General features: G+C 39.1%; 1 protein-coding gene across 1 annotated transcript in view; it reads left to right on the forward strand.

The window, feature by feature from the left end:
• LOC127453773 (neural-cadherin-like) overlaps window positions 1-12,889 on the forward strand; it is a 218,122-nt gene that overhangs the window by 189,285 nt on the left and 15,948 nt on the right. The window contains exons 21-30 of the mRNA XM_051720463.1: window positions 245-480; window positions 1,959-2,236; window positions 2,356-2,570; window positions 4,382-4,509; window positions 6,364-6,491; window positions 7,009-7,132; window positions 8,623-8,803; window positions 10,854-11,020; window positions 11,104-11,368; window positions 12,663-12,843. Of these exons, the coding sequence (XP_051576423.1) occupies window positions 245-480; window positions 1,959-2,236; window positions 2,356-2,570; window positions 4,382-4,509; window positions 6,364-6,491; window positions 7,009-7,132; window positions 8,623-8,803; window positions 10,854-11,020; window positions 11,104-11,368; window positions 12,663-12,843 (1,903 nt within the window). The remainder of the gene's footprint in view (window positions 1-244; window positions 481-1,958; window positions 2,237-2,355; window positions 2,571-4,381; window positions 4,510-6,363; window positions 6,492-7,008; window positions 7,133-8,622; window positions 8,804-10,853; window positions 11,021-11,103; window positions 11,369-12,662; window positions 12,844-12,889) is intronic.

Here is a 12,889-nt window from a genome sequence, read left to right on the forward strand (position 1 = left end):
TTTAGTCACAACATAATTCCCATAGTTCCATTTATGTTATCCCATAGTTTTGATGACTTTACTATTATTCTAAAATGTGAACAAAAAAAAAAAAAATTATAATAAAGAATGAGTGTTTCAAAACTTTTGACCGGTAGTGTATATGATCCCTTTATTAAATAATTTTGGATTTTGCATTGTGTGATAAGCTCTGGTGGTAATAAACCCATTTTCTAAGAGTATCTTTGTATGTGGTTGTGTTCAGACATGACTGCAAATGAGTTTTTCCGGGCATCTGCGAACGGGGAGAGCCGATACATGCGTCTCCGGCACTTCTTGTCTGAGCTCTTGCAGAAAGACCTGGAGAACGTAGATGTCTTCAGTCTGGCCAATGAAAGTCAGTCAGCCCCGCACCACCTCAGCGTGTGGTTTACCACTCACGGCTCACCGTACTACATGCTGGAGAAACTCCACGGCTATGTGGCCATGCACAAAGCCAAGGTGAGAAGGACAAAGAACATTTACACGCACACTTTCACACCTATACAAGTCTCCTGTGTTTCCATTCACATTACATGCGTCTCTCACCTGCACACTGCAATAGGGTCAAAGAATATTTCATTTCCATGTAAGGCATGAAATGATGGGGTGTCACTTTTTGGCCAGGGAGGGAAGCAGGGAGGCTGGAATGGAGAAATATAAAGAATCCAGCAGTCTATAAATCAGATGTAGGAGTGGGGGTTCTTCACAGCACAGTGTGGTGCTAATGCTCTCACTGGGCTGATGTTGATACACTACACAGCAAGCTGCTCTGACATCTTTAGAGCCGCTGTTGAGGGATGTGATGGACTGCCCTTGAGATTGACCCCCGTCATTCCAGAAAAACATAAACATACCCATACTAACAAACACAACAGCAAAATGTTTATGATAAATTAGTTGGATTGTATTATTCCAAACCTGTCAGTGAATAAATGCAAGTATCCATTATTCTGCTCCTATTAATGGCAAATTTGTGGTCTAAATAATGATTTCCTATAATTATAATTTCTTACCATTAAAACCTGAATAGTTACTGGTAATATAAAGTAAATTAACAATATTGCAAATGGAGTAAGCATGTAATAGTTATATAATAAGGGTCCATTCCTTAACATTATTAAATGCATTGGGTATCATGAACTAACATTGAAAAATATATTTTTACAGCATTTATTAATCTTTATTAATGCTAGTAAATAGTAAAATACAATTGTTAATTTATTGTTAGTTCATGTTAGTTCATAGTGCATTAACTAATGTTAACATATACAACTTTTGATTTAAAAAATATATTACTTTGTTGAATGTTGAAATTAACATTAACCAAGATTAATAAATGCTGTAAAATTATTGTTCATGGTAAGTTCATGTTAACTAATGTTGTAAACTAATGTTAACAAATGTAACCTTATTGTAAAGTGGTACCAATTAAATTAAAACTATTAATTTAAAACTAATAAATAAAAAAAATCTCTTTACAGAATTGTGCTTATGTGATTTTCCCACTTGTTTCTACTCTACTATCCTACAATTTAAAGGAAAAAGCCCATACAAATTATTTTTAAGCAAATATAAGAAAAAAGAAAGTTAACATTAACTGAGATTAATAAATGCTGTAAAAGTATTGTTCATTGTTAGTACATGTTAACTAATGTTGTTAACTAATGTTAACAAATAGAACCTTATTGTAAAGTGTTACAGGTTAAATTAATTTAAACTAATAAATAAGAAATAGTCTTTATAAAATAGAACAAATGTTGTGCTTATGTGCTTTTCCCAATTGTTTGTACACTACTATCCTATCATTTAAAGGCAAAAGTTCATAAAAATTATTTTAAAACAGGAACAATTAGCAAATATAAGAAAAAGGAATAAATTATGGTGGTAACATGAATTAAACTAGAGTAATTAAGAAGGATCTCCCTTTTCTGTTTCAGTTGGAATCGGCTCTGGGTGTGACCATTCTACAGGTGGGGGTGGACGAGTGCGCCTATGCAGGCTGTGGTCAGACAGGCGGCTGCTCTAGTAAAGTGACGTTCAGTGATACCCCTACAGTACTGAACAATGGAAATGTCTCTCTGGTGTCTGTCTCAGCCAAAGCAAGTGCTCAGTGTGGCTGCCTGGCCAGAGAGAGTGTTCATCTGCACTGCTCTTCATACCCTCAAAACCCCTGCCTGAACGGTGGCACCTGTGTGAATAGTGAATTGGGTTACAGGTAATACAGACTACCATTCAATGAAAGATTGCTTTTCTTTGTGTAAGATAGAACAATGTAGGTTAGGTATGAGATGAGTTTACTTTTGGTTTAGTATTGACAAATCTGCTGTGTTGTAGGTGTAAATGTCCCCCCATGTTTGACGGGCCAGAGTGCCAGCAGACCAAACACAGTTTTCTCGGCAATGGTTACGCCTGGTTCCCTCCTATAAAGCCTTGCTTTCAGAGCCACATCTCTCTGGAGTTTATCACAGAGGCAACCAGTGGCCTGCTATTTTACAACGGCCCAATGGGAACACCTCAGCCAGAAGAAAGAGAGGACTTCATTGCACTGGGTATGTTTCACAAAACACTCTTGCCTTAGAGCATGCACAGCAAGATCTTTGAGTAAAGCCAAGTGTGCCATTCTCAAATTCAGTTTAAACGCAATAAACACCTTTTATATAGGCCTAAACTACACATTATCGGCTACATTTTTATGCAGAACCTATCCTTTTTTGTTACTCTGAAAAAATACAAATTGTAGGCTCACTTAATTATTCAAACATTTCAGTTGAACATATTCCATGTTTTTAAGGCAACTGGGAGTCTGGGATTTTTATGAGTTTGTGGTTTGTGTTGATTCTTTTTTTTTGGGGGGGGGGGGGGGTGATTTTTCCCCTTTTTCTCCCAATTTGGAATGCCCAATTCCCAATGCGCTCTAAGTCCTCGTGGTCGCATAGTGATTTGCCTCAGTCCGGGTGGTGGAGGACGAATCCCAGTTGCCTCTGCGTCTGAGACAGTCAATCCGCGCATCTTATCACATGGCTTGTTGAGCACGTTGCCACGGAGACATAGCTCATGTGGAGGCTTCACGCCATCTACCGCGGCAACCACGCTCAATTCACCACGCGCCCCACCGAGGACAAACCACATTATAGCGACCACGAGGAGGTTACCCCATGTGACTCTACCCTCCCTAGCAACCGGGCCAATTTGGTTGCTTAGGAGACCTGGCTGGAGTCACTCAGCACACCCTGGGATTCGAACTAGCGGACTCCAGGAGTGGTAGCCAGCGTATTTTACCACTGAGCTACCCAGGCCCCCGGTTTGTGTTGATTCTAAATTTTATTCTAAATCTAGAAAAAATTTAAGTGTAATTATAGATAAATCATAATTTCTGCCTGAAAACGTTCACCGGATGTTTTGTGTACAAATGTGTGCATACTTACGGCACAGTTGGAATCCTATTAAACTTGAACATCTGAAACATCTTTACATTTATTTCCCCTACCAATTAACTGTGTGACTAAAATCAATCAATGGCAGCAAGCACTGTCTGCAGAGAGCCGTTAATAATAGATGCTTTTAAATGTATTTTGTCAGCAGTGGTGCAAGTGGGGTTTGGGTCAGCATTGATCTTGAACCCAGGTCACCAGTGAAGGTCACGCATTCAGATTCTGTGCCACTTGTCCAATACTGTATTGTACAACTGGTTCTATGATTTCAGGGAACAAGCCTCCAGTGGCCTTGCATAAGCTTACGTCATCAGTTCGGTACATGTTTATATTGAACTGGGGCCAAAACCCTCAACTGCAGTGACAGCAATTTGAAACTGACTACAAATTGATTATGAATCAGCATTTTATACTGCTGAGGTCAAAACCAATTTGAGGGGGCATAGAACACCATTAAATTCTCAAGTCACATATGTGTGTGGTCAGTGTGTCATATGCTGTCATATGAGTTTGAAAACTTCTTAATAGTGACACATGAAATTTCTGAACCACTAGCAACACCAAACAAAATGGCAAAAATCCAAAAATATTGAGTATAATATAATGCATTTAGTATATATAATAATTATGCTTACCTTAGTTGTGTCTGTACATTCAACTGGGAAAGGAGAAAGTATTTTAACATTAAAAAAATAACACAAATACAAATACAAGCCCTAAAAATCGGATATAACAAGTGTATTCACAGTGTTTACACAGAGCTGATGTCCATATATTGTGCTGTGCTATGTACTTAACTGTGTACTTAATTAGACATCTGTTTCTCAGTGATTAACAGTGATTATACCTGTTGGCACCCACGTCAATATTCTGTGCCTCTTCTTGTCTAATAAAATTCCATTATTCTGTCTCTCTCATTCTTTCATTAGAACTGAAAAATGGAGTTCCTTTACTAAGTGTGAATCATGGCTCAGGGACTCTGACACTGCAGCTGCCTGCACGAGCCACCGCCACAGACCGTCGCTGGCATCACCTCGACATCATTAGCGACGGCAAGGTACAGCCAAGATAGGAAATGGTAGAGAAGGATAGAGAGGGTCTTAACCTCCTGAGTACCCCTTTCCATTTCCCTTTTTGATTTGTAATTAGTAGCGCCTAATAAACATGAAAGAAAAAAAAAAAAAGCAAATATTTTTCCTAAAAATGTATTGCAACATATCTGGAGAGCGGGACTAAGTTGATACATTTTAAATAATACCAAGCTACAGAAAGTCAGATTTTTTCATCAAATTGTTTATAAGGTTTCTAGGAGTGTTGATTATTAATATTTTTGATATCAGAAATTAGCATAATTAATTGAGATTCAAAGTAATGGCCAGCATCATCCAGTCATTGCCAACCATGTTAAAATATAATTACACATTGTAAATTCTAAATCTATGTACTGATTACCATTGTCCCATTTCTGCCAAACATGTTGAGTGTTCCAAACATCATTTGCAGTCTGAAACTGAACTTTTGATAGGAAGTTTGGATCAGAACAGTTCGAAATGCACCTTATATTCATCCTAACTCCATAAAAAGCCTCTGAATGCAACATTTTTCAGCTTTTGGATGAACCCACTGATTCTCAGTGTGATAATGCAAAGTAAATAGAGGATTTCTAAGGAAAAAGTTTGAAAAAGTACACATTATTGTGCATTGTGTTTAGCAGCGTGACGTTTCGCTTCAATTTTTAAAATGGCATATTGGATTAATTTAATTGTGCTTCTTACCAGATGTGGTTTCTCCCAAAGACAACTCCACTCCACTGTGATCAGCGCCATGTTGTTTGGTTCCATGTGTCAAAAGTTTAACCCTTTACTGACAGCCCAGAGTCTTCTGAACTGAGATCAGTCAGTTTAAATGAATTTAAATTATGAGTTGCCTATAGCGAAGCCAAAATACATTGTCCACACATGTACACGGGGTCGAATGAGGTTAAGCCAGAAGTAAGCTTCGGTTTTCCATTTCCCTCATCAGGGTCGCACGGCGAAATTTACTGATGACGTAAATTTAGTCATCAGAAGGGCAGCCCATATTTAGTATCCACTGACTTGTGCGTGTCTGTGTGCGTCGTCTGCGCATGTAGCTGAATTTGACTGGAGTATTGACTAACACAAATCTGTCATAGTACGCATGCATCAAACAAGTTCACACATGCTTATGGTCAATGAAGTATACTTTGAAAAGCTAGAATGCTTGACTGAGTGTGAAACATAAAGGCAGGTGAAAAAACAAAGTGTACTCTAGGCTTTAATGCTGAAGTATACTTCGGTTTTCCGTGTGCCGCTACATCTCACGCACAGTGAATGTGACGTAAATTTCGTCATTAGCACAGTCCGTGCGGAATATCTGCATGCAGCTCCTAGGTTTTCTAGCCTTGTGTACCTGTGTGCCTCGTCTGCGCATGCACCTGGAGTTGACTGTACTAAAGAGTATCATAAAGAAGTTGGAGTGTGCATGTGATGAACTACAAAGTGTATACTTTGAAAGGCTAGAATGCCCGACCATGTGCGAGACGTAACGGCACATGAAAAAATTAAGAATACCCTAGCATTTAGAGTGCACACAACAAGTTTCACCCAGATTAAACATTGGGCAGTTGCTATTCCCTTAGGAACTTTTGTTTGACTTTAATTTCTCAACTTCATCTCAATTTCGCTTAGATATGAAGCTTTCAGACCATCCAAATCATCTTATACCCCTGAGGGTCTCAGGGGTTAATCAGATTGTGATCTTTATTGCCTTCTGGGATTTGGGTCTAAAATATTCCATTTTCAAACTTGAACTCTCCTGCACTCAGATGTGGTGTAACACTTTTGCTTGAAGAAGAATCATTGGAATGTGTGTGGGTGGGTGTTTTGTGTAGACAGTACAGATGATTCTGGACCACTGTTCTGGGGCTGTGGTGAACGAGGTGGAAGGTCTGGGAGTGGAGATGTTTGAGACAGATCAGTCAATGTGCAAAGCCTCTGGAGAGACTCCAGGCAGTGAGAGGTAAATACATGATATATGTACATTTTATCTAGATATACATATATAGTCTGAGAAATACCCGGCTGAAAAGCCAGCATGAATTTGTGTATGCTGGTTTGGTACTGGTTGTCTGGTCAACCAGCATAGCTATGCTGTTCACCAAGAAAACATTGTTTGTTAAAGGAATATTTATCTCAGAAATGAAAGCCTGCTCTGTTCCTAATTATGAAAGTGTATGATGACCAGTCATTGATGTCAAACCTGATGTGATGCATCTTGGGGTGTGCTTTAATTTGTGCAAGCATCAATAAGATTGTAGAGCCATGTCAGAGTTTAAGGTTTTTAGTGAATAACAATGTACATTTTGAATGAGTTCCTTTTATGGTACTTTTTGGAGCTTGACTGCCTCTGGTCACTATCTACTTTCGTTTTATGGAAAAGAGCAGCATGAACATTCTTCAATATTTTCTTTCTGAAAATAATCTAAAGGAAAGAAAAAAGAAGGAAATTTATGCAACATATGTATTCTTCTCCCCAGGTTTTTGGATGTCTACCAGCCTCTCCAGCTGGGCGGTGTTAAAGAGACACACTCATTCCACAGGTCACACCCACATTACAAGGGCTATGTGGGATGCATAAGAAACCTGGTGGTGGACAGCCAGGTAAATGCAATCTGAGGGGCTGTTCACACAGAAAGTGATCTTATGTTTAAAAAAGGTAGACAGAGCACTGAGGAATGAAGCAAAACGCAGGTGTCTCGAGATGTGTTTTTGAAAGTTTTTAATCCCTTAAACTCAGGGGCATTTTTGGGTTGCCGCCTGCATTTTTTCACACTCAAATTTAAAAACTCACCCATACTGTGGACTAATTGAAAAAACTTGGTCTCATTTTTCAGAATTCCCCCCCCCCAAAATGTGTTTATAATCTTCTGATAAATTTTTTTTTTTTACTTCTAAATTTGTTAACATGTAATTCTGGTACTGTTCACTCTACCTTACTTTGAAAAGTGTTGTTTTATTCCACTAGATGGCAGCAAGCACTAGAAAAAAGTTTTTTTCTCTATCACATTCTATCACAATGTACAGATCTGAAATGTAGGTGGGGCTGTAACACATTAGCACAAAGATGTGCTCGTCCAGTCTAATTTTCAGTTCATGCACTACCCCCGTTATTTAATTGAATATCTCGCTTAAAACTCTGGTATTAGGGCAAGGAAATAAACTGTACAGTCACATTCCTGAGAATGAGAGCTTTCATTTGATATATGACTTGTCCATTTAGGTGCTATGTGGAAGACTTTTATTTTCATATAAATATTTCTTTAAAAATTTGCTGCGGTAATGTTTTGAGGCCTTATTTTGTTATCTTATGTAACATAAATGGAGAACTGATGGTTGTCTCTGAAAAGATTCAGATTCTAAGCTTTCAAATGATACCTCAGTATACGGGGACTTAAAAATGTTTAAGTGTAAACTTTTTTCACGATATAGCGCCCCCTTTGGAGAGTTAGCATCTTAAAGATGTTGTGCTTATGTGTGAGATGCATCGCAAAGTTTAAAGATGTCAGACAGAACAAAAACAGATGCAAGAAAAAACCGACAGATCGAAAAACTATTTGGGATGCACTAATTCTTATCTTGCATACTATTTATTATAGATCATTTTCAAATTAGAATGCACCATAAATATTTCTACCGGTAAAAAAAAATACAAATTCAGTGTGCTATGCTTTCTAGTGGCACTTTAACTACTGTACACTTTTACAAGGGCCATTATTCATGAAACGCAAGCAAAATGAATTTCTGACAAATCATTCATAAAATCATTCTTATGTAAACTGTTGTATTGAGTTGAATGTGACTGTTTACAGAACAATGGTTTTACGAATGTTTTATAAACTTACTGATTTTACGAATGTTACGAATGAGTGTATTTGACACAGTCTCTGTGAAACATCTTCCTACATCAATGAGATTCAGACAGGATGTGTTTTGGTTTACAATCCACAATCTTTTGTTTGGACAGACCAGACATCCACCTGAGCCACTTTCTGACAGAGAGTCAATACGGGTCAATGAGGTTCAACATAGTGCTGACTCGGACCTTTCTCTGTGTGTGTGTGTGTGTGTGTGTGTGTGTGTGTTTCTGTCAGGTGTATGACCTCGGCAGCGCAGCAGAGAGTGAGAACAGTGTTCCGGGATGTGCCCTAACTGACGGTGTGTGTCTGACCGCTGGAGGACCCTCCTGTGGGTTCCATGGGAAGTGCCTGGGTGAGTGGGGCTCCTTCAGCTGTGATTGCCACCCTGGATACAGCGGACACAAGTGTGACAAAGGTAAGCTAGCACTTACAGTTGTGCTCAAAAGTTTGCATACCTTGGCAGAAATTGTGAAATTTTGGCATTGATTTTGAAAATATGAAAATTTGAAATCTTTTATTTAAGGATAGTGATCATATGAAGCCATTTATTATCACATAGTTGTTTGGCTCCTTTTTAAATCATAATGATAACAGAAATCACCCAAATGGCCCTGATCAAAAGTTTACATACCCTTGAATGTTTGGCCTTGTTACAGACACACAAGGTGACACACACAGGTTTAAATGGCAATTAAAGGTTAATTTCCCACACCTGTGGCTTTTTAAATTGCAATTAGTGTCTGTGTATAAATAGTCAATGAGTTTGTTAACTCTCACGTGGATGCACTGAGCAGGCTAGATACTGAGCCATGGGGAGCAGAATAGAACTGTCAAAAGACCTGCGTAACAAGGTAATGGAACTTTATAAAGATGGAAAAGGATACAAAAATATATCCAAAGCCTTGAAAATGCCAGTCAGTACTGTTCAATCACTTATTAAGAAGTGGAAAATTCGGGGATCTCTTGATGCCAAGCCAAGATCAGGTAGACCAAGAAAGATTTCAGCCACAACTGCCAGAAGAATTGTTCGGGATACAAAGAAAAACCCACAGGTAATCTCAGGAGAAATACAGGCTGCTCTGGAAAACGACGGTGTGGTTGTTTCAAGGAGCACAATACAATGATACTTGAACAAAAATGAGCTACATGGTCGAGTTGCCAGAAAGAAACTTTTACTGTGCCAATGCCACAAAAAAGCCCAGTTACAACATGCCCGACATCACCTTGACACGCCTCACAGCTTCTGGCACACTGTAATTTGGAGTGACGAGACCAAAATAGAGCTTTATGGTCACAACCATAAGCGCTATGTTTGGAGAGGGGTAAACAAGGCCTATAGTGAAAAGAATACCATCCCCACTGTGAAGCATGGTGGTCGCTCACTGATGTTTTGGGGGTGTGTGAGGCACGGGGAATCTTGTGAAAATTGATGGCAAGATGAATGCAGCATGTTATCAGAAAATACTGGCAGACAATTTGCATTCTTCTGCACGAAAGCTGCGCATGGGACGCCATTGGACTTTCCAGCACGACAATGACCCTAAGCACGAGGCCAAGTTGACCCTCCAGTGGTTACAGCAGAAAAAGGTGAAGGTTCTGGAGTGGCCATCACAGTCTCCTGACCTTAATATCATCGAGCCACTCTGGGGAGATCTCAAACGTGCAGTTCATGCAAGACCACCAAAGACTTTGCATGACCTGGAGGCATTTTGCCAAGACGAATGGGCAGCTATACCACCTGCAAGAATCTGGGGCCTCATAGACAACTATTACAAAAGACTGCACGCTGTCATTGATGCTAAAGAGGGCAATACACTGTATTAAGAACTAAGGGTATGCAGACTTTTGAACAGGGGTCATTTCATTTTTTTCTTTGTTGCCATGTTTTGTTTTATGATTGGGCCATTCTGTTATAACCTACAGTTGAATATGAATCCCATAAGAAATAAAAGAAATGTGTTTTGCCTGCTCACTCGAGTTTTCTTTAAAAATGGTACATATATTACCAATTCTCCAAGGGTTTGCAAACTTCTGCGCTCAACTGTAAGGGCTATATATTGATGACCATGTAGGAAATAAAAAATTCTGTCATCATTTACTCACCCTCATGTCATTTTAAACCTGTAAGTTATATGGTTTTGAATCAATATGTGGGTGAGTAATTGCTTTCACTGGGAACAGAAAGTTGAGTCGTGACTGGTTAGGACAAGTGTGTAACTTTATGTGATAAGAGTCTGTCCACACTGAATGTGAAACTGCAGTTTAATGTGACACAAGCACAGCCCGTCAGAACATATTTTGTGATTAATGTAGTTATATAAAGTAGGATTTTGGACCAATGAGGTTTCATGGTGTGCTAGACTACTAAGAGTGATGCTGCAGAAATAGAAACCAAGCAATTTTATCAGGTCGTGCCTGGTTAGAACATAGTTTTGGATTCTGAAATGGTTTTATGTGTGTTACAGCTCTGCCTGAGTGGTCGTTTGAGAAGGAAAGCGTGCTCAGGTACCAACTGAGAGGAGGGGGAAGTCCACGCAAGACTGAAGCTCACCTCCTGCTCAGGACACGCTCTTCCACAGGCACCCTGCTTAGCATGGCCTCTCGCAACTCCAACGAGTTCATTATCCTGGAAGTGAGTGATACTCACATAAAAATCTAAAAAAAAGAAAAGAAAAAAAGAAAACGTGTCATGTGTGGCATCTTTTTCTCTCTCAGATAGTAGATGGGTATCTCAATGTCCGTGCTAACCTTGGGGACGGCGCCAATTCTCTTAAACTGAAAGGCCAGAGTGTAAACCATGGCCAATGGGTCCAGGTTAGCCTTCATCGCCATGACAACATATTTACTCTACGACTGGAGCAGGGTGGGGGATCACGAGAGGTCACAGGGGTCCTGGGTCAGAAGAAGGAAATAGTGGTTCATCCCTCCAGTGTGTTTCTGGGAAACAGTGGCACTCCAAATATCCATGGAGACTTTCAAGGTGAAGCTTCTCACTGCTTTTTCCCATCATGATTGTAATTTATTGTTTGTTTTCCAAGCTATTTGTCTTTTATCTTCCAAACTTTAGCTTCTTTTCTTTGTTTGGATGATTAAAGCTTAGTATGCGACTATAGTTACTCTGTCCAATTTTAAAAGTGTACTTAGGATTTTTTTCCCTCTTAAAATGTTTTACACCTAAAGAAATTAACTTACTTTTGACAAAGATGATAAGGTACACTCACATGACTGAGATGAAGACTCCAATCATATCAGTGGCCTAAAAGTTGATTTATTCTACATAAGGGTGGTCACCCCTCAAGTTGAGTTCACATGATTATGGTTGTGGAATAAATAAGGCCAAGCGTGGATGACAAAAATGCCTACAATTGTTACGGCTACTAAATATTGTTTTACAAATGTATCAGTAAATGTAAACCTTTACTTTTGCTTTGCTTGGTGCTGCATCCCCACAGATAGGTGTCAGTATTTAATCCAAGACATTTTAATTGTTTAGGAACACAAATAAGAGCCAGCAAAACACACCAAAAAATACTTAGTGCACCTTTAAAGGGATAGTTCACCCAAAAATGAAAATACTCTCATCATTTTCTCACCCTCATGCCATACCTGATGTGTATGACTTTCTTTCTTCTGCAGAACACAAACAAAGATTTTTAGAAGAATATTTCAGCTCTGTAGGTCCAATGCAAGTGAATGGTGACTAGATCATTCAAGCTCCAAAAATCACATAAAGGCAAGGTAAAAGTAATCCAAATGACTCCAGTGGATTAATCTATGTCTTCAGAAGCGATAAGTGTGGGTAAGAAATCAGTATTTAAGTCCTTTCTTTTCACATTCTGAAAGTGAAAGTGGAGATTTATGTAAAAAAGGATTGAAATATTGATCTGTTTCTCACCCAAAGTGACCGCATCACTTCAGGAGACATATAGTAAACCACTGGAGTGGTATGGATTACCTTTATGCTCCGTTTATGTGAATTTTGGAGCTTCAAAGGTTTGGTCACCATTCGCTTGCATTGTATTGACCTACAGAGCTGAAATATTCTTTTAAAAATCTTTGTGTTCAGAAGAAAGAAAGTCATAAACATTTGGGATGGCATGAATATGAGTAAATGATGAGAGAATTTTCATTTTTGGGTGAACTATCCCTTTAAAAATGCTTTAGAAGGTGACTACAGTAACTTATAAATTAAAAGTACACAAAATACAGCATGTGAAAGAATAAAGACTACATAGCTTTGAATTGCACATTTGAACTGTGTGTATTACCTGCAGGCTGTATGCGGGATGTGAGGCTGAATGGTCACTCTCTGCCTCTGGATGGTCAGGGCACAGAGTTTAGTACAGTACTGGAGCGCTGTGGGGTTGTGCCCGGCTGCCACTCTGATGCCTGCAGTGCCAAACCCTGCCTGAGCCCGCTGTACTGTGTGGACCTGTGGAGAAAACATGAATGCAGGTATGAACCCTCAGATTAAACTGATTGTAAATTTGGAAAGTTTGTA

This window comes from Myxocyprinus asiaticus, chromosome 16 (assembly GCF_019703515.2).
Source record: "Myxocyprinus asiaticus isolate MX2 ecotype Aquarium Trade chromosome 16, UBuf_Myxa_2, whole genome shotgun sequence".
Classification (NCBI taxonomy): domain Eukaryota; kingdom Metazoa; phylum Chordata; class Actinopteri; order Cypriniformes; family Catostomidae; genus Myxocyprinus; species Myxocyprinus asiaticus.